This window comes from Oryx dammah, unplaced genomic scaffold (genome assembly GCF_014754425.2).
Source record: "Oryx dammah isolate SB20612 unplaced genomic scaffold, SCBI_Odam_1.1 HiC_scaffold_5, whole genome shotgun sequence".
In the NCBI taxonomy this organism is placed as follows: domain Eukaryota; kingdom Metazoa; phylum Chordata; class Mammalia; order Artiodactyla; family Bovidae; genus Oryx; species Oryx dammah.
The window spans coordinates 54794080-54814502 of record NW_024070189.1 but is presented as its reverse complement, the minus strand read 5'-3'; the positions used below and the strand labels follow the sequence as shown (position 1 = coordinate 54814502).

The window sequence follows — 20423 nt, the reverse complement described above, 5'->3', positions numbered from 1 at the left end:
CTTCACTCTGTATAATCGGCTCCAGTTTCATCCATCTCATCAGAACTGATTCAAATGTATTCTTTTTAACGGCTGAGTAATACTCCATTGTGTATATGTACCACAGCTTTCTTATCCATTCATCTGCTGATGGACGTCTAGGTTGTTTCCATGTCCTGGCTATTATAAACAGTGCTGCGATGAACATTGGGGTACATGTGTCTTTTTCAATTCTGGTTTCCTCCGTGTGTATGCCCAGCAGTGGGATTGCTGGGTCATAAGGCAGTTCTATTTGCAATTTTTTAAGGAATCTCCACACTGTTTTCCATAGTGGCTGTACTGGTTTGCATTCCCACCAACAGTGTAGGAGGGTTCCCTTCTCTCCACACCCTCTCCAGGAGAAAATAATAGCAAATGAAGCAACTGACAAACAACTAATCTCAAAAATATACAAGCAACTCCTGCAGCTCAATTCCAGAAAAATAAATGACCCAATCAAAAAATGGCCCAAAGAACTAAATAGACATTTCTCCAAAGAAGTCATATGGATGGCTAACAAACACATGAAAAGATGCTCAACATCACTCATTATTAGAGAAATGCAAATCAAAACCACAATGAGGTACCACCTCAGACCAGTCAGAATGGCTGCAATCCAAAAATCTGCAGGATTCTTTTTTTGAAACTCAGAGAGCGGAAGATTCTTATGTAAAGTCACAAGATGGGTCACAGATAAAGTTGGGACAGGTGAGGCTCCAGGGCTGGCCCTTGCACAGAGGCAAGCTCAGGGCAAGGGCTTGTGTGCAACTGTGGGTGTCTCACCTGACAGCACCCTCACAACAAACACAGGCTCCAGTGCACCCTAAGGGCTCTTTATTGTGGGTGAGACCCCCAGCCAAAGGAGTGCTGAAGCTCAGGACAAGCCCCAGGCACTGTCCAGACTCCAGGATCTTCGGGAAGAGAGGGGTCTGGGGCTCCAGGCCTCAGGACAGTCCTTGGGCCACACAACACCATGAAAATACAGAGCTAAAAACTTCCTGAATGTCTCTGGCTGGGAACAAGTTGGTCCAACATGGTCTATAACCACCTTCTTTTTGATCACTGGAACATAAAAAAAGTGCCAATGCAGGGGTTGATTGGAGTCCACCCAGGCTAGATTCTTGAGGTCCTGCTTGGAGGCCAGATCTGTGGTGTTCAGCTGTAGCACCAGGAAGACACGCCCGTGGGTGCCCATGCTCTGCATGACTACTGGCTGCTCCAAAACCTTAGGGTCATTCCCATACAGGAACCAAGCCTGAGCCAGCACATTGCCAAAGGCAGACAGGATCATCTTGGCCCACAACTGATCTGGCTGAAAGCAGTGTGGTTCTAAGTTGGCCGACTCCAGAAAATACTGGGTGTGAGGATAGGGGTAAAAATAGCCCTCCAGAAATCCGGTGTCATTCACATCATAAACATTGCACTCCTAAAGACTGATGGTGGAAGTTATGGGATAGAAGTTTTCAAGAACATGATTCTCAGTAGCTTCTGTCTCCTCTTGGGGGGCAATGGGAGGCAGAGGATCCTTGGCATTCACTTGGGCTCTACCAGAACTATGGACCTGAATCAGGGTAGACTCTTATTTCCAGGTGGTGGATCACATGTTGTTTTGGGCATAGATCTGCCTGATCAGAGAAGGATGCTTGAGAATCTGGGTTTTACACAGCTGCATCAGGCTGTCCACAATGACTGGGCAGTAGGTCTCTCTCTTAGGGATGTCTTCAGTAGAGTGCCAGAGATGAGCTGAGAGATTGCATTCAGAACAGGTTCATCTTGATCTTCTGTGTGGTTTCTTGGATCACCAGTAAGGCTAGGCACTTTCTCAGGAAGGCCTTCTATTAACTTGGTTTTGTTAAGCCAGAGAGCCTGCTTTACACCCTCGAGGAAGTGGCAACACTGGTGGAAGATGTAGCAGACCTGGTCCTTGTACAGCAGGTGTTCATGCAGCAGGCACAAGAGGGGCATCCAGTCAGGGTCTCAGGATGGGAAGACTGGCCGTGCCAGCCTGGGCATAGAGTGCATCTTCCCTGGGAAGGTGAAGGACTCTAGTCCAGGAATCTTGTATACCCTGTCTGGGGGAGGAGGCTCTGGCTTCTGCATGAATCACATGCCCCACTCATATGCCGTGCATCTCGGGGCCCTGCAACACAGAAGGCCAGGCCACCTGGGGCAAACCTTTGTGGGCTGCCACACCAACACCTTGCAGATCTGATCTCAAAACCTCCACCTGGACGCTGCCATCTTCCCTTGTGCAAGACCCACTCCAGTATTCTTGCCTGGGAAATCCCATGGACAGAGGAGCCAGGTGGGCTGCAGTCCAGGAGTTTGCAAAGAGTCTGGCATGACTGAGTGTGCAAGCGTACACACACACACACACACACACACACACACACACACACAGACTAGGCCATGCCTCTTCTAACTTTAAACCCATCAATGACTTCCTATAATACTTATTATGAAATCTACACTCTTACCCTGGTTCATGATCCTCTGCATGGCTTGACCTGCCCCTGTGTGTTTCTCAGACCTAAACTCTCACTTCTGCTCCAACTCTCTGGCTTTCTTGGTTTTTTAAACATGCCAAGCATAGTCTGACTTCAGACATCTGAGCCTTTGTTCTTATCGTTTTATCTACCTAGAATATGCTATTTCCAGAATTTCACACGACTGGCTTCTTGCCCTAGCTCACATATCACTTACTCAGAGTCCCAATCTCTGCTCTTTGTCTCCCCACCCTCTGCCCAAGACATTTTTTCATATTACCAAGTTCTAATTTATTCATAACATGTGACTATTTGAAATGATTTTGCTTATTTAATTACTGGTTTAAAATCTGCATTGCTTGCCTAGAATGACAGTTCCATGAGGAAAAGAACCATGTCTACCTGTTCATCTCTAGGTCCCAACACACAGAGCTTACAACAGAATGCTGCACCTAGTCAATGGTGGATCTCAGTAATTAGTTGTTGAACAAACTGATTTGGGTAAAAGGTAAAGAAAAGGGTAGGACAAATGGAGATGAAAAAGAAGAGATATGTTGAAGATTTATTGTAAAGTGGATAGACAAGATAGCTGGGTTCTGAAAAAGGCCATTGATGCCATTAACTCAGAGAATATGATAGAATATAATGAATGAGAGTAGCAAACAGATATTTGGCTTTGGACTTGAATGTGATGTTCTGGCAGGTCTATGTTAAGATGCCCAGCAGGTATATATAAGTTGGAAACCAAACTTGAAGTCATTTGCATAGTGGTGACAGTCCACTGAGATTGAGTCAGGTCAACAGGGGGAGGGTATGGGGGGAAAACAGAACTTAAAAGATGTGCAGATTTGTGTCCAAACATCCTATGTGCAGGAAACATGCTGGGACAAGTGACATGTGATAAATGAGGAGCAAGGGCTAGAGCTTCATGAGGCCATGGGGACACTGACAACTCAGCAAGTGGAGGGTGCATTTTGCAGACAAGCATCATTATTACCTGCCATTCGGTGCCCTTTGACCTCCCCAAAACAACTGTCAGTAGGAGACTCTACACTCTCAAAGGGGATCTGTGTGACTGGCTTGATTTCTGCCCTTCTAATCTGTAAGGGGGCACAGGATGAGGACTGGCCAACATTAATGCCATTAACGATGTGCCTCTACTCTAGGGAGATGATAATCCAAAACCATTATGGAAAAAATACACAAAAAACTCCAACGCTACATTTGTCGAGTACTAACTTATGAGAAGGCGATGTACTAAATATTTGATATGTATTCTCTTATTTGATCCTATAAGGAACTACAATTATTACCTGTTTTATAGATGTGAGCATTGTGACTAGAAGAGTAATTCAACTTTCTCAGCTGGTGAATGATGGAGATGGGATTTGGTCCCAGAACTGTCTGATCCTAAAGCTGCCACTTTTAACCATGGTGCACGAACACTCCCCAGCATAGGAAGTAGTCATTTTTAGCTTAAGCTGTAGGTTGCTTTGTAGGTTTCTTTCCCTTTCCATCCCCAAATTGTGAATGTTACGTTAATAGACCAGGCAAATTTTATTTGCAATAATGCAGGGTGACCAAAATTATAAGATTTTCCTTTTGTACTGAACAAAAGTTCCTCATGTTATTTTATTCACTCTTCTCTGTGTTATACAATTGCCTTGAAGAACTGCTATTGCTTGTTGCTGTTGTTCAGTTGTAAGTCATGTCTGACTCTTCATGACCCCATGGACTGCAATATGTCAGGTTTCCCTGTCCCTCACCATCTCCTGGAATTTGCCCAAATTCTTTTCCATTGAATCCGTGATGCCCGCCAACCATCTCATCCTCTGTAAGTTATTGCTTACAGAAAGTGAATCTCCCTCAGGATATCCTTAATTACAGAGTTCTTGGGGTATCTGAAATAGAAATAGTGTTTTACATCATCCTCTGCCTCCACTCCCCAACCTGAAATTATTGTGGAAATCTGTTCCTGGAAATAATCACAATAACTAAATGGGTGCTCTATGTGATTATTGAACATCCTTGGGGACATACTATTGATATACTTTGGCAATTGCTCTTGAAGTCCCCTGAAGTTGTGATATACCTCTGGCCATAGATTTCCTCTATTTATCCTTCATATCATTGTTGGATAATCTTTCTCTGCTGCAATGAGGCTTATGCTGCCCTTCAAAATGTCAAAGGATTTCCACCAGACAATTGTCTGTTGATCTGGGTTTCTTAGACTGTCTCCCTGAAGGCACCTGGAGCTGTTGTAGTGAAGCCTCCTTTCTGCCATCCAGTATCTTCCTTGATCTTTGGTAGAATCTTCAGCACCATTGTTTGCATTCCTTTTCTCAGCTGTCTTGAACCCATGTGTTCAGTGGGTTCACACAAGTAACGGCAGAAAGAGGGACCAGGTGGAGTCAGTAAATGCCTGGGGAGAACCACTCAAATGGCTCTTAGTCCTCATTGGCTGAGAATCAAATACAAATTAGCTGTGTGGACTAGAGCTGTAATGGAAATATTTCTGAGAGCATCAAGACTAATGAATCAGCCTGGTTTGGGGCAGTTCTAAATGAATTCTAAATGGATGCCTCTGACTTCATGCCCAGTAAATATGTAGTGATGCAAGGAGGCACTTTCTTTAGCCCATCAATAATTTATTAATGGGTACTTTGTGCTAGACAAGATGTTCCTTAGAGTTTCAAAATGACTTCCTTTTGGTTAGCTCTTTGTCTTTCTCATAGAACTTTCTCTACTTCTCTTAAAAGCAGCCATCACCCTCCTTGGCGCATAAGTTACCTATCTCCAATTTGGGCACAGAGTAAACTGTGTTGCCTTACTGTATTACCAACTCGGTGAGGGCAACTCTAGTCTCATTAATCACTGCAGCCTCTACAGTGTCTTTGTTGTCAGTGTCAGTGACATAGTTCTTTGTACAAATAGATATGTAAATATTTGATTAAATATTTGAGTAAATAAATGATTATAAGAGACATGGAACAGAACTACAATTTCAAAAGCTTTTTTTGTTGAACTCCAACAACCTTAGTTGTCATTAACTCATTGGGCTTCTGGGAAAGGACTCTTTCTGGACTCTGATTAGCTAGTGGCAAAGCACTGATGTTCTCAAACTGGGCTCCAACCCCTTGGTCACTTTCATTGGACAGTTACTTTCTCTTTCTTTCTTTAGACCTATATGTACAAATGTCCTTGGGCAAAATGGCAATAAGAGAAATGCATTTTCTTATTGTCTTTGGTGCAAAGTCAAACTCCATCTCTGTTCCATCCATAGTTCTTTCTCTAATTTTCCATTTAAATTTATAATTTTATTTAATATCCTATCTAGGGGTAATCTTAGCCTCTGTGTTCAATAGGATGGTACTACAACAGAGTAGCAGTATGTAAAAACTCTCAAGATCTCATTTACATATATGAAAAATTCAAGGAGTTGGTCAAGAGGCATCAGGTTGAATCCAGTTTCTATCAGATACATAAATCTTTTTCTTTTTTTTAATGTCATAGACATTCTTTTTTTCTGATGGAATGGAAACCAGATTTATCAGGAAGATATATGACATTGGTTGCATTTTCAAACAATTGCCTGATGTCCTCTGGCAGTCTTTGGAACCACACATTGCAAACCAGCCCGTCATTTGGAGAGACCCTAGGGTAATTGGGAGATGTGCTTGAGGCTCAGATCATTGTCTATAAACGTAACAGGAGATTTCTTTGGCAGCAGCTAAGCACATCTGCATTGTACAGCTTAAGAATGATGTCTCCCAACTCACGTTTGAATTGTGTGCTTTGGCTCCTTAAATCTTGTGCCCCGTGTGTGTGTCTGTATAGGTCAATCATTACCAGGCTTTCCAACTCCACACACGGTTTTGGAAAAGATGAAGAGTGACTGATGCATACAATGACTGGATTAGAATTGCCTGGTACCTTGTCAAGATTTTTTAAAAGTGAATCATATATATATTTTTAACCATCTACGTACCTAAAAAACAAAACAAAACAAAAACCCAAAAAACTGGGATTTTTAGCTTTATCCCCAAAGCAGTTTCTTATTTTAAAAACTTTAAAATTCTAGAACATAAACATATAAATCTATATTACTCATCCTTGTGGCTTCCTGAAGGGCCAATTCTCTGATATTTTTATGGAAACCTTTTTACTTTACCTCTTTAGAACCCCTTTTCATCATTGGAATCAGTCTTCCATTGGGGACCAACATTCCAGGAGTAAAGAAACTTAAAGACACCACAGGAAATCAGGTTCTGCTGTATCCAGCTAAAACCTCTGGGTACCGATGTCCCAGGTGGTAGTCTGTTCATCTATACATGTTTTCATTTGTTCACTCACTTGTACGTTCTAACAAACCTTCGACACCTGCTTACTGACAGAGTGCTTTCCCTGTGCCCAGTACAGAACTAGGACTGGGGATACGGTGGTGATCTCTGCTAGGGTGTGTTGTTGCTCTGAGTGAGCAAATATCAGATAGAGGTTGAGGATATTTAACAAAAGGAACTATGTGTAAATAAGTTTGGTGTAATTAATAGGGTGCTTTGGGATCAGACAAGCTTGGTGTGACCTCTTGGTGATTATTTAAACTCTCAGAGTTTCTTTTATTCTCCCCACAAGGCCAACAATTCTGGGTTGTTGTAGGAATTAAATGTATGTGAATATGTTTGGGAGTCATCGTCAGTTTTGTTAGTTTGGCTACACACATTGACATGAATATTTAAGGAAACTGGTGTCAGTGCAATTTTGAAACTAAAACTTTGTGATTTCTTCCTCTTCCAGGGATGTTCCTTCTAATAGTTTTTCTTTTTTTCACTCCATTTTGACTGGGCATTGGGTGCTTGAATGACCTCTTTGCAGTGATGAGTTAAGCAAGGCTATTTTTTGCAGTGAGTTGATTTCTCTGGGACTTGACCAAATGCAAAGGTCCCTAATAGCATTGTGAATGAAAAATGTTGCCTGGCAAATCAGTAAACAGAGGATGTTACAGCCATCAGGCACTACAGCCACCCCAAACTGTGAGCCCTTAGGGAACTCAAGATGGAGACAAAAAGGCTGGCAAGCCCTCAGCCACTGCAGCCACCCCCACACATGCACCATGAAGGGATTCAGGATTCTGGCCCCAGATAGCTGAGGCATATGTCAAAGGAGTGATTTCAATGAGCTGAGACTCTCGCATCTTCTCATACATAGAAAAGTGCTAAATTCATGAACTCGAGGTGTCTGGCTTTCTTTAATTATCAGTAATCATTCCTTAAAAAAATATTTATTTACTTATTTATTTTTGGCTGTTTTGGATATTTTTTATTGCTGCCTAGGCTCCTCTCTAATTGTGACGAGCGGGGGCTACTCTTCATTGAAATGCTTTGGCTTCTTTTGGTGGTGGCTTCTCTTGTTGCAGAGCGCAGGCTCTAGGTGTGTGGGCTTCAGTAGTTGCAGAGCATGGGCTCAATAGTTGGGTTTCCCAGGCTCTAGAGCACAGGCTTAATAGTTGTGGTGCAGGGGCTTAGTTGCTCTGAGGCATGTAGATCTTCCCCAGACCAGGGATTGAACCATTGTCTCTGGCATTGGTAGGGGAATTCTTTACTACTGAGCTGCCAGGGAAGCCCCAACAGTAATCTTATAAAGTTACACTACCTAGTCTTTGTAGACTTCCCAGATGGTTCTTGTGGTAAAGAACCTGCCTGCTAATGCAGGAGACACAAGAGACACCAGTTCAATCCTTGGGTCGAGAAGATCCCCTGGAGGAGGGCATGGCAACCCACTCCAGTATTCTTGCCTGGAGAACCCATGGACAGAGGAGGCTGGCGCGCTACAGTTCAGCTCTTTGGGCACAAAGAGTTGGACACAACTGGAACAACTGAGCACTCACATACCTGGTCTTTGTAGCAAAAACTCCTCCATATCATGGCTCCTCCATGACTTCATCAGAGCAGTCCCTCAGAGTTATCTAAGAAGCTGCATCCCAGGCTTAAGTTTTCACTTTTGGCTGCCAAGCAAAACACAACTCTCTACATTTAAGTTGTGCATTTTTTTCTTTTTTAGTTGACAGTATGGATAACTCAATGTTTTGAGAACTAAACTGAAATCAACCACCTTATATTCCTGACTAACACTCATTCTGACATAACCTTGTCAGTTTCTTTTTTGTAGTAATGTATGATTCCATTTATATAAAATGTCCGGAATGGACAAATCATTTAAAAAGTTTTTATGGGGTTATAGTAGAGTACAGCTGATTTACAATGTTGTATTAGTTTCCTCTATACCACAAAGTGAATCAGTTTTACGTATACATATATCCTCTCTTTTTTTAGATCCTTTCCCCACATAGGCCATTACAGAGTACTGAGCAGGTGCCATAGAGAAGGTTCTTATTTGTTAATCTATTTTTTAACAAAAAATTGTCAATCCCAATCTCCCAATTTATCTCCGCCCCTCATTTCTCCCCTGGTAATCATAAGTTTAACACGCCAATTTTGTGCCATTCTAAGCAAACACTCACTCCTGCAATTAAATTTAACACACATTTATTGAGCACCCTCCAAATGCCATCGCCTGTGCTAGCTACTGAGGGTTAGCAAGATGAATGAAAAATGATTCCCTCCTCCATGAATACCTTGTAGATAACTCAAAAGGCAAGGGAAAGTGCACTGGCAATGAAAGTGATATTTCAGAGCATTCCTGAATTTCCAGGCTTTGACTTCTCACGTCCTTGAGATAAACCTTTCCATTTGTTATTTTGGTTTTTGCCCTTCTCTCTTCATGCTTTCCCCACCTGCAGATGCCATCGGTAGGATTCATTTCTATGAGTATGACATGTTTGGATTTAGTTGTGAAAATGCCTTCTACAAGCAATGGCTACATCAAAGTGACTGCTGAATCACTGTAAAATGGTATGAGGTGTTCTAAATGAGCTTTCCTCTATCATTCTTTGCAAACCACAGCTATTTCTAAGGCAGGTGAGTCTGTTTTTAAATGAACTAATTATCCATCTCCAAGGATAATTGTGCTTAGAAATCCTAGTATCTCTTGCCTTTATTCTATCCCCCTCCTCCCAGGAAGAAGCAGACTTTTAGAAAAGGGGTCACTCACTTCACCAGCATGAATAAATAATGTGGTACCCTCCCATCGACTCCATCACACAGACCCAGGCAGAAAGTGGTGGAAGAGGGACAGAGGAGGTGATGGAGCCAAGCATAACTATAACTGCATTGCCACTTACCTACTGAATATTTGCTATGTGCCAGGCACTTTCAGAAATTCTTTAAAATATAAATTTATTTATTTTAATTGGAGGTTAATTACTTTACAATATTGTATTGGTTTTGCCATACATCAACATGAATCCGCCACAGGTATACACGTGTTCCCCATTCTGAACCCCTCTCCCTTCTCCCTCCCCGTACCATCCCTCTGGGTCATCTCAGTGCACCAGCCCCAAGCATCCAGTATCATGCATCGAACCTAGACTGGCAATTCATTTCATATATGATATTATACATGTTTCAATGCCATGTATAATATCATATATTATATACCACAACAATCCTGGATTTTTCTATCTCTAATATATATATGAAGTGAATATCCTCAGAGAAGTAAAGTGATTATCTCATGAGCATGCAGCTGGTAGGCACCTCTTTCACACCTTGCTCTGCCTGCTTCTAAAACCTGTTCCTTTTTATTATAACTAGGCTTTTCAAACTTTCCCCACAAGTTGCTTCAGGGAGTTCAATAAATTCCATGTATGCATACAGAAAACTATTTAGAAAAACATTAAAATGCACGCTAGAGACCACTGACATGTTATTGAAATCTCTGACTGATTGCTTTTTAAATAATAAGTGTTTTTGAACTTAACACCTAAGTGTTTTTGGATTTGATATTGCTTGTATCTGTTGCATATTTTGGAAAGGCAATGGAGACGTCATTTGAAAAATGGGTTTCCTAGGTGGAAGATAAAAGGTTGACAATTACTGGCTTACAAATTACACTATTCCTTTGCCAAGAGATCTGTTGCATAATGCATAGCAAACGTGGTAAGGATGGTGCCAATGTGCATAATACAACATACGCAATGAGCATCACACTGTGAATGATACAACATAGTTAAGCAGGTTGCTCGAAGCAGGACTGTGGGGGTAGGCAAGGGTAGACCTCTTTTGTTTTTTATGGCTATGCGTAAAATATTGCCTGTGTATTTGCTGGAACCAGTTGTTTCAAAGTCGGGCAGTTACATTTTTTTCCCCCTTATTCTCCAATCTGTTTTAAGGAAGAGTGTATTTCTGTTGGTTAGGTTTCATGCTGATGAGATCACAGTTTCAAAACACATATGTGGACTTGGCTTCACTCAACATCATGATCAAATTATGCACTCCTAACTTGGACCATTTGTTCCAGAAAATTGTCATTATTTTGAAGAAAACCTGAAAAGGTGTTAACTTCGTATGTGAAGAGCAGCCAATACTTGCTTTTCAGATCAGCATAACATTAAAAAAAACAAAAACACTTCAGATCTCAAAATGAGTTCACTTAGAACTTTATTCTGCAGACTTTCTTTCAGAGACTGTATGGTGGTACAAACAACTTTAGCTATTATTTGTATTTTGGGAGTCAAGTTCAATGGTATTTTCAGGAAGAAACTGAGAGGAGTGACTAAACTGAACATTTCCTATTATCTCACACTTTTAGGTGGAACTGAGGCTACAAAGAATGATTTCAAAGGGTCTCCAATTCCGACTTTAAAATTATACAAGTCGAATCCCAATTCTTTCTTGTAGAGGCTTTATTTTAACAAGACAGACTGCTGTCTGCTGCCTTCTTCCTCTGTTGCGTCTTAGTATGCTTTGGAAGATTGGGTGGCAATATTTTATCTTTTGCCATCAGTCATGGTATCTCTATAACAGGAGACAGCTTCATTTTACAGATATGGAAGCAGAGGCCACCTGAGGTTAAGTGATTTGTCCAAACCATATGTGAACTATGTAGAATCCAAAGCTGAATACAGCACTAGACATTTTTCTGCAAATAAGAAGTAGTGATCAAGAATCTAGAACCTTAATCTTTGCCTTCTATTGTTATGATTTTGAGTATAAGTGTGTGTTTGTATGTGAATGTTTGAGTTCAGAGATTGTACTGAATTCATCTTTGTATCTTAAATACCTAACAGCTATGATGGGTACAGCAAAGTACTTAGTAAATCTGTGTGGAATGGATGAAAGGGTACCAAGAAAGCAACCCTGTCTGGCAGAAGATAGTGGCATTTCTATTTTTAACCATTGTGGTATTGATTATCCTCAGTTCCCTATTCTGCCACCCATCTCCGCCACCAAAGCCTGATCCCCCGTTACCGAGAAATACATTTATACCAAGTGATAATCTTAACCTAAAACTACATAGTGGGAAGAGCAACAAATTTGCAAACAGAACTGAATTTCAATCTTTGGGCATCTTTGGTAACTTCTTTATGCCTCAACTTGAGCTGAACAACAACAAATATGGCTGCTTCTACCTCTTTAATGGATGCTACTGACATTCATTAAGCACTCGCCTAGAGCTGGGGAATGTGCTAGGGATCATCGTATTTTATCTGCACAGCACACCTGAGAGGCAGTCTTCTTCTTATCTCCGTTTTACCCTGGCTCAGAGACATTCAGTCTTCTGTCCAGTGTTACACCACCAGTCGGGGAGAGCTGAGAGAGAGAGAGGTAATGGCTCTGACAGGCCCTCCATCAACAGTAGCTATTAAGATGATGCTGATAATTCAGGAGTCCTTGGGGCGTGTAACACAATGAATTCGCAGCATCTTAGCATGAGTAAGTTGATGAGATCAATTCCCTCCCTGATAACACAGACAGTCAGCATAAAATCTATCTCCCTTTAAGGGAGAGGAAACTTAAGGATGTGTTAGGGGGCGGGGATGTGGGAGGTGATCACATTATTCCAAAATTAAAATTGTCCTTTTGAGAACACACTCTTCAACATTCAGCTCTGGGGGTGTGTGAAAGTGGGGAACAGGAAATAGAAGCTAAGACACGTTCCATCAATTCCACAAGTTACCCATGGTGTGTCTTCATGAGCTGTGGGCTTGAATATTACAAGGAACGGAATGCAAAATTCTTCCTCACTCTTCCCTTAAGAGAAATCTGTTGCTGGATGTTCAGCCTTTGCACAGAGTGTGGCATCTCACGGTGCTTCAATGGAGAGCTGCCAGAAGAGAATAATAACACTAGCAGTCTTATCTGGTGACATGAAGGACAGGAATACACTTACAGCCTAGACTTGGCTTCTTGCCTCTTGTTCAGGCACCAAACAGCTGGGATTACTGACAACCTCCCTGAGATACCCTGGGACACACTTGCTTACTTTAGCATTATTTAAATCTCTCTAGATAGTGTATTGCTTTGTTTCCTCCAAGCCAATTATTGCTTTAATCTCACTTCTTATCCTTTGCCTCCCTGAGACTAAAGGAACAAGAAAGAGTACAGATCAGAGGCTACTAACTTGGGTTCTACAAACCCCAACGTGAATAGACTTAGGGCCAACCTCGAACCAAATCCCTGACCTCTCAAAGGATAAGAGATCCAGACCCTCTCAATTTTTTGAGGATCCAAGTAGATTAAAAAGCAAATATATCTCAAGAGGGCTGTAAAAACAGTTGTTTAGTTTTAACTGTTTATTATACTAAGTGAATTTTTTTAGCACAAAACAATATACAGCAATATATGTGTGCAAAGTCTGGGGTACTTAACAGTGTTTATTTAAAAATGTGAATTCAGAGTGCATTCAGGTGGTGTGGTCCCAAGGGTAAGGTTGTGTGGTGAATGTTTTATGTTTTCTTTTTTTTTTTCCACCTCAGAATCTGTCTCTGTGAGTGTGTGTGTGTAATCTCACTTTACAAAGAAGGTTCAGGGACTTCCCTGGCAGTCCAGTGGTTAAGATTTTGCCTTCCAGTGCTGGGGGTGCAGCTCGGATCCCTGATCAGGGAGCTAAGATTTCCTATGCCTCCTGGCCAAAAACCCAAAACATAAGACAGAAACAATATTGCAACAACTTCAGTAAAGACTTTTAAATTGTCCACATTAAAAAAAAAAAGAAAGAAAAAAGGAAAGACGGTTCACAGTCCAAATGTGAGTATTGCTGGGAATGTGAGTCCCTGACCACGTGATCTCCCAGGGGCCTTTTTATTCAGCTCTTCCTCAGAGGCTTTGTCCTTGACATTTAATGTGAACTTTTATGTTTATGTATTCACTGCCTAGATTTTCTCCAAGCAGTCCATTCTCCCCCAAATTAAGAACTACTTGTCTCAGAAATAGCCTAACCTGCAGAGTTGGACACAACTGACTGAGCGACTGAACTGAACTAAACTGATGAAGCCCAGACCAATGAAGAGAGTTTCTCATTTCTGAGATGCAGAATACTCTTCTTTTAAACTGTCAAAATATTTTAGCCTTGCAATTTAATTTCATATTAAAAGCTCTTTTAAATGACTTGCTGCTTTTTCAAATGTGTAATAATCTTAAAATTCTTCTTGTTTTCTTTATTTGCCACCTCTCCATTCCTATTCCAGAATCCATAAGGTTAAAAACAGGACGCTGACTGTTCTGAATAGGCAAGGGTCTAACCCTTACCTTGCTGTGTGACCCTGTGGAAGTGCTTTCCCTCTTGGTACTCAGTTTCTACGTCTTTAAGATGAGAGGGTGATTCCATTTCACAAGCTCCTTTTAGTTTTAAAAACTATGATTTCTCTTCCTCCCATTCTTCATTTCTTGCCAAACTATTTCCCGAATACTTTAATATCCAATCTCCAAAGCCACTGCCACGGTGTGCTGGCCTACTTGGTTAGACATAAAATAATTTGCTCTTTACTACAACCAAAGGCAGTACTTACTAGCTATAGATTCAGACTTACTTTCCCCCTTAACCCAATGGCAGCTAGATGTTTACTTTGTCATCTTGGTGAACAGAACATTTCTGATAACACTCAAGAACTTTAAAACAAAGAGGAAAAAAAATCTGACCTTTGGCCCAAATGGTGCAGTGGTAGGGTCCGCCTGCCAATGCAGGAGGCACGAGACGCAGTTCGATCCCTGTCCTGAAGATTCCCTGGAGTAGTAGGAAATGGCAACCCATTCCAGTATTTTTGCCTGGAAAATTCCATGGACAGAGGAGCCTGGCGGTCTACAGTCCATGGGTTCCCAGAGAATCGGACACGACTCAGCACACACACGCGTGCGCACACACACAAGTTGCCGGATATAGACCTGCACTGATAGTTTGAGGACACTAGATGGCGATATGAGTGCATCAAATAACAAGCACATCCTTGATTGGTCCAGCATTAAAATCCCAATGATTGAGGCCAGAGTGGGTTAATACATTAGTTAAAGAAACAAAGTTAAATATAATCAGGTGTTGGAGTGTTAGCTAATACTCTGAATGTGTTCAGTAACCTGATTCTTATTGAAAGAAAAGAGTGTTAGATCAGAAATTATTTTATGCTACTGCGGAGTCTATCTTCACGCTAATTCTTGGGGCAAGAGCTGGCAATAAACCCATGTATCCCATAAAATGTATCTAATTCACACATTTCTCTCCATTTTAGGTTTTCATCTTTTAAAAATAGCAGTTGTTTGGAATGGAGTGTGCCCCGCATATATTATTCATAGATGAAGTACTACATTCTCATTAGGAATGTGAGTCCTAAGACATTGGTGTTTGAAAGGGGAAATGGCTGACTTACTGTAAGCTGTTGCCTGGGCCATTATTGACTGGCAGGATCAACTGGAAGCACTTTGTTAGTGGATTAGGTTGCCCTGGAAATGCCTTCCTGAAACTCTAATGATGCACTTAAGGGAACCCTCTGGGACAGGGGTAAAACGTCTCTTCGCAGGCGTGTCTTCCACCAGAGTCCTCTTGGGATGAGATGGGAGGGGGCGGGGGCACATCCAGAGAGAAGCTCCGCAAGGAAACAGACCCAGAAAAAAGTTGCAGGTAACGATGTTTTACATGGAAGCCAAGATAATGACTTACTGATAGAAACCTTGTTTTTTCCTGAGGGTACCAGTTCTTCCTATAGTCTTGAGAAGGAGCATCAGTAATTCCAGAGAGACTGAAGGTATGGATGTATATATTCATTATTTATTTATTTGCTGGGGTGAGGGTGGCAGAGGAATGGAGAGAAAGGAGACACACACAAAAAAAAACAAAAACAGGAGACGGCATCTAAGAGAACGTGGCTTAGTTCTCTTTGGGGGAAAAAAAAACCACTTTGTAGCTTGAACATTGGGGTCATTGGGTATGCTTTTTTTCCTTTTAAACAAGCTTTAGAGGGGCAATTTGCCCTTCAGCAGAAATTTAGTGCACACGCAAAAGAACTGTTTGTTGGTTTTTTTTAAATGAAAAACCGCCGTGTTCATCTGGGCTGAGGGGTTGTTTCTGGGGCATGGTGGTGGCTGTGGAGGTCTAGAGAAAGCACGAAAGGGCAAAGCAAAGGCCCTTGGAAACTCCAGACTCCCGGACAGGACCAGGAGGGAAGCGACTGCGCCGCGCTCCGTCCCCGCCCCGAGCCCGGAGCGCCCGGGGGACTCGCGTGCCCACGGCGGGAGCGCGGCGTCCCCGTGCCGTCCCGGCGACCTGTCACCGAGGCGGACGTGACTCGGAGCTGCCTCCGCTCTCTCCAAGCCATATTCCTTTAAGATGATGTAATAGTCATTTCCCTGGATGGTTTCTTGCCTGCACTGCTGAAACAACAGCATCCGAACTGCACTGGGAACTGTGGAACCACCCAGCTCCTCCGCCGGAGAAGCCCGAGCCTGAGCCCCGCGCCGGCATCTCTACGCCGCGGCGGCCGCCCGCTCCCACCTGGCTGGGAACATGGGAGCCCGCTTGCCCTTGCCGGCAGGTGGGGTGGCTACCTGGGACCCCAGCAGGGAGCATCTGTCTTGCTTCTGGGCTTTCTGAAAAGCTTCCAAGTCCTGTTACCTCTTGCAACTCTCTTTTGTTTTAAGGATTCTTTCCAAAGGTTTGATTTTTTTTTTTTCTTCCTGGAGAAGCTTTGAATATTTTTCTCTGCTTTGCTTCTTCAATCCAACCACCTCTAGTCACGGTTTAACTTTTTTGTGACTTGTTTTAACTTGAGATTGGAAGTGAATATATACATACATATACACAAATATACATTTATATAAATATTTATATATATAATTATTATTTTCTAAGAGCACATCTCTCTGGCACTTTTCATTGATACCTCTGTATTTTACCTGTTTGGGATTTTGACAAGCTCCGGACTCTGTGTGTGGCTGGGGATTTGGACTGCTTTGCAAATGGGTATTTCTTCACAAGAACTGTTTCCAGCACTCACTGAGGTAAGTTCCAGGGCTTATTGCTTTTCCTCTCCAGCTGAGGAAAGAAAATAAATCTCCTTTTAGAAGTTGAAAATTGCATATTCATTTTTAATGCAGAAATCAAATAGAAATGTTTTTAATACTAAATGCTGGAGACAGAGGGATATAGATAAATATGTAGACACGAAATACCTTGAAAGAAGCTACGATTTAGTTGAAGAATGGCTGAAATCAGTAATTCCAGGGCTGCTTATGTAAAATAATCTCTCCCTCCCTCCCTTTCAGTGTCCCTCCCTCCTTCTACCTCCCTCTCCTCTCTCCAGCAGTCTCTTTTTTTCTGACTCATGCTGTGTTTGAGGAAATAATTTTCTCTCTTTTCCTGCAGACAGACCTCTCAGTAACTGGGGACCTGACCGGCCTTGCCTACTGAGCTTGGGGGAAAACTGGATGCAGATGAGTTGATTATATTCCATGAAGTCATAGCTCACCACCTGCCAGGGTTTAAACTAGTTCTGTAGCATCACTTCACCTGTGGACTCTTTGAAATTTTGCTTTATAGGGGGAAAAAAAAAACTGGGGTAAGAGGAGGTTGTTTTTAACAAGTTAGCATCCTCTCCCTCCCTTATAAGTTGCTGCGAAGGATCAGGCTGTGACTCCATTGGATCGCTCCTTCACATCAAAATAGGAGGAGAGAAAGAAGAAAGGGACCATGGCTCTGAGCGGCAACTGTAGTCGTTATTATGCTCGAGAACAAGGGGCTGCAGTTCCCAACTCCTTCCCTGAGGTCGTGGAGCTGAATGTTGGCGGTCAAGTTTATTTCACTCGCCATACCACATTAATAAGCATCCCTCATTCCCTCCTGTGGAAAATGTTTTCCCCAAAGAGAGACACAGCTAACGACCTAGCCAAGGATTCCAAGGGAAGGTTTTTCATTGACAGAGATGGATTCTTGTTCCGTTATATTCTGGACTATCTCAGGGACAGGCAGGTGGTCCTGCCTGATCACTTTCCAGAAAGGGGAAGACTGAAAAGAGAAGCTGAATACTTCCAGCTCCCAGACTTGGTCAAACTCCTGACCCCCGATGAAATCAAGCAAAGCCCAGATGAATTCTGCCACAGTGACTTTGAAGATGCCTCCCAAGGAAGTGACACGAGAATCTGCCCCCCTTCCTCGTTGCTCCCTGCTGACCGCAAGTGGGGTTTTATTACTGTGGGTTACAGGGGGTCCTGCACCATGGGCAGAGAGGGGCAGGCGGATGCCAAGTTTCGGAGGGTTCCCCGGATTTTGGTTTGTGGAAGGATTTCCTTGGCGAAGGAGGTCTTTGGAGAAACTTTGAATGAGAGCAGAGACCCTGACCGAGCCCCAGAAAGATACACATCCAGATTTTATCTCAAATTCAGGCATCTGGAAAGGGCTTTTGATATGTTGTCAGAATGTGGATTCCACATGGTGGCCTGTAACTCCTCAGTGACAGCCTCTTTCGTCAACCAATATACAGATGACAAGATCTGGTCAAGTTACACCGAGTACGTCTTCTACCGTAAGTACAGAGCGTTCTTGTTGTTTTTCATGTGTATGGATTTGTTTAATAGATATATATGTATATATGGTCTGCATGTTCAGTCTATGTCTAAGGAATGCTGTTTGGGATTTTTATTTTATTTTTTTAACTCGAGGTATAGCTAGAGGATTAGAGGTTATAATCAGCTTTCATGTTTTACCTAAGGTAACTTTTGTTCTTCCAATCAACTCACAGAATATTTAAAGGCCTCAAAATGACAGTATACAAATGATATTGGTATAGGTAAAATGTGAAATGAAAATACACATGTGTGTCTGTCAGATATTGAACTGTGAAGTATAAGGCAATGATGAGAACTTGGCTGTTGGGTCATGGGAGTTCGGTAGACTCAGAGTGGCTGAAGTGCTGCTGACTGTTGTCTTATCTGAACTTTGGAGTCTATTAAGCTGGTTTCTGAAGACTGGCTTTCATCAGGGACGTTGAAAGCAAAATGGATGTTGCACTGAATGACGTGATCTTGGCTAGATGGCAGTACAGACTGATGAAAGACCCCTTCCCCCCGCCTCCCCCCACCCGACCCCAAGTCTGAAATTTGCCTGCCTAGGCTTTCACGAATTTGTGATTTGATTCCTTAGCAATTTGTACTGAGATTTGAGTTGCACTGCAGACTTAATTAAGCTGAGCTGCATTTAGGATTCACCCAAAAGGAATGAATCCTTGAGAATTGTCAATCACACACAGTCAGCTTCAGATAACTGAGGTGACAGAATCACTGGCATAAAAGGAAACCAGAAGAGAAAAAAAATAAAGGAAACAATTGTACTAAAGTCTTTATAGTAAGAGTTTCTTAGAGTCAGTCCAGTTGTTTAAATGACAATTTACTGTACAGAATGCCTTATTTTAAGAATTACTGTAAATTAACCATAAGCCATTGATCTCTGGGAGGAAAGCAATCAGTCAGTCTGTAAAGTTCAGTGCTTGATGAACTGCTGATTTTCAACAGGTCTGGGAGCTGGGTGAAGTGCATTCCATGAGAAATATGTTTCCAGCTTTTCCCTATTCTTATTTTAAGGCAAATCCATAAATTTTGAGGATTGAAATATCTAAATGTCTACACATTAAGGTGTGACTGAATCTGTTGGATTGAGTTTTGCCTACAGTTGTGTTTATTCCTTTGGAGATGATGTTGGGAGCCTTGGTGACAAGGCCTGTGGGAAGCCAAGTTGTTCTGTACTGGGTTATCACAGATTTGGTTTTTAGAAGTGAAAACACATGGATTGTATAGAAAGAACAGCCTGTGGAGAAAAGTGGAATCATCTAGCAGTTCAGTCGCAGTCTGATGTTCTGTAACAAACATTATTTGGTTCAATATCCCTATCTATGGCTTTTATCTATAATCTATACCTTCCTCTGTGTTGGGGCTTAGTGGCCAGATTATGCTTTCTTCCTTCTGGTGAGTTTTCCATTAGTGTAGAGATAAAGCTTTAGCTTTTTAGCTTTCTATAAAGGAATACGACATTATCTATGACTCTGTAGAACAGACATCTTCTAACTTGGAAAAAAAAATGCATCGTTGAATTTCAATCTAGTTTTGTGATATTTACCTTGTTCCCCAATTTCTAATATTTGAAAACGGCCTCTTAAGAAACTTTCGTCAAACAGAAAAAAACATATCAGTCATACCCCCTCAAAAAGACCACACTTGATTCCAATCACTTGCTCATCTAAATGAGACTTAGACCCTGAGTTGCCTGCTAGTTCAGTGACATTTCTGTGTTTATCAAGGACTCATCTGTATAATGTTAAGCCCTCTGTAGATTGCTCCAGACAGACTCTGTTCTCTAATCATATAATCACTTCCTTTTTCTGTTGGATTGCTGAGAGGATGCCAGGGAGCAGGTTGTTCTTCATTACTCCATGGACAGACTAGCACAAATACGCAACAACTTCATATTGCACAGCACATATACTGCGTATGATATACTTGCTCTTTGTACCCAATGACCAGAGCTAAGTGTTAACTCTTCCTCAGT

At 42.0% G+C, this 20423-nt stretch overlaps 1 protein-coding gene and 1 pseudogene across 1 annotated transcript; one reads left to right on the top strand and one right to left on the bottom strand.

Moving 5' to 3' along the window:
- Positions 1–892: 892 nt before the first annotated feature.
- Positions 893–7695, bottom strand: LOC120864472 (annotated as a pseudogene).
- An 8427-nt stretch (positions 7696–16122) lies between these two features.
- KCTD16 (potassium channel tetramerization domain containing 16) lies at positions 16123–19441 on the top strand. The gene is made up of 2 exons (XM_040239806.1): positions 16123–16888; positions 17253–19441. Exon 2 carries the CDS (start codon positions 17577–17579, stop codon positions 18552–18554), a length of 978 nt encoding a protein of 325 aa, XP_040095740.1. The 5' UTR covers positions 16123–16888; positions 17253–17576; the 3' UTR covers positions 18555–19441.
- Positions 19442–20423: the final 982 nt, after the last annotated feature.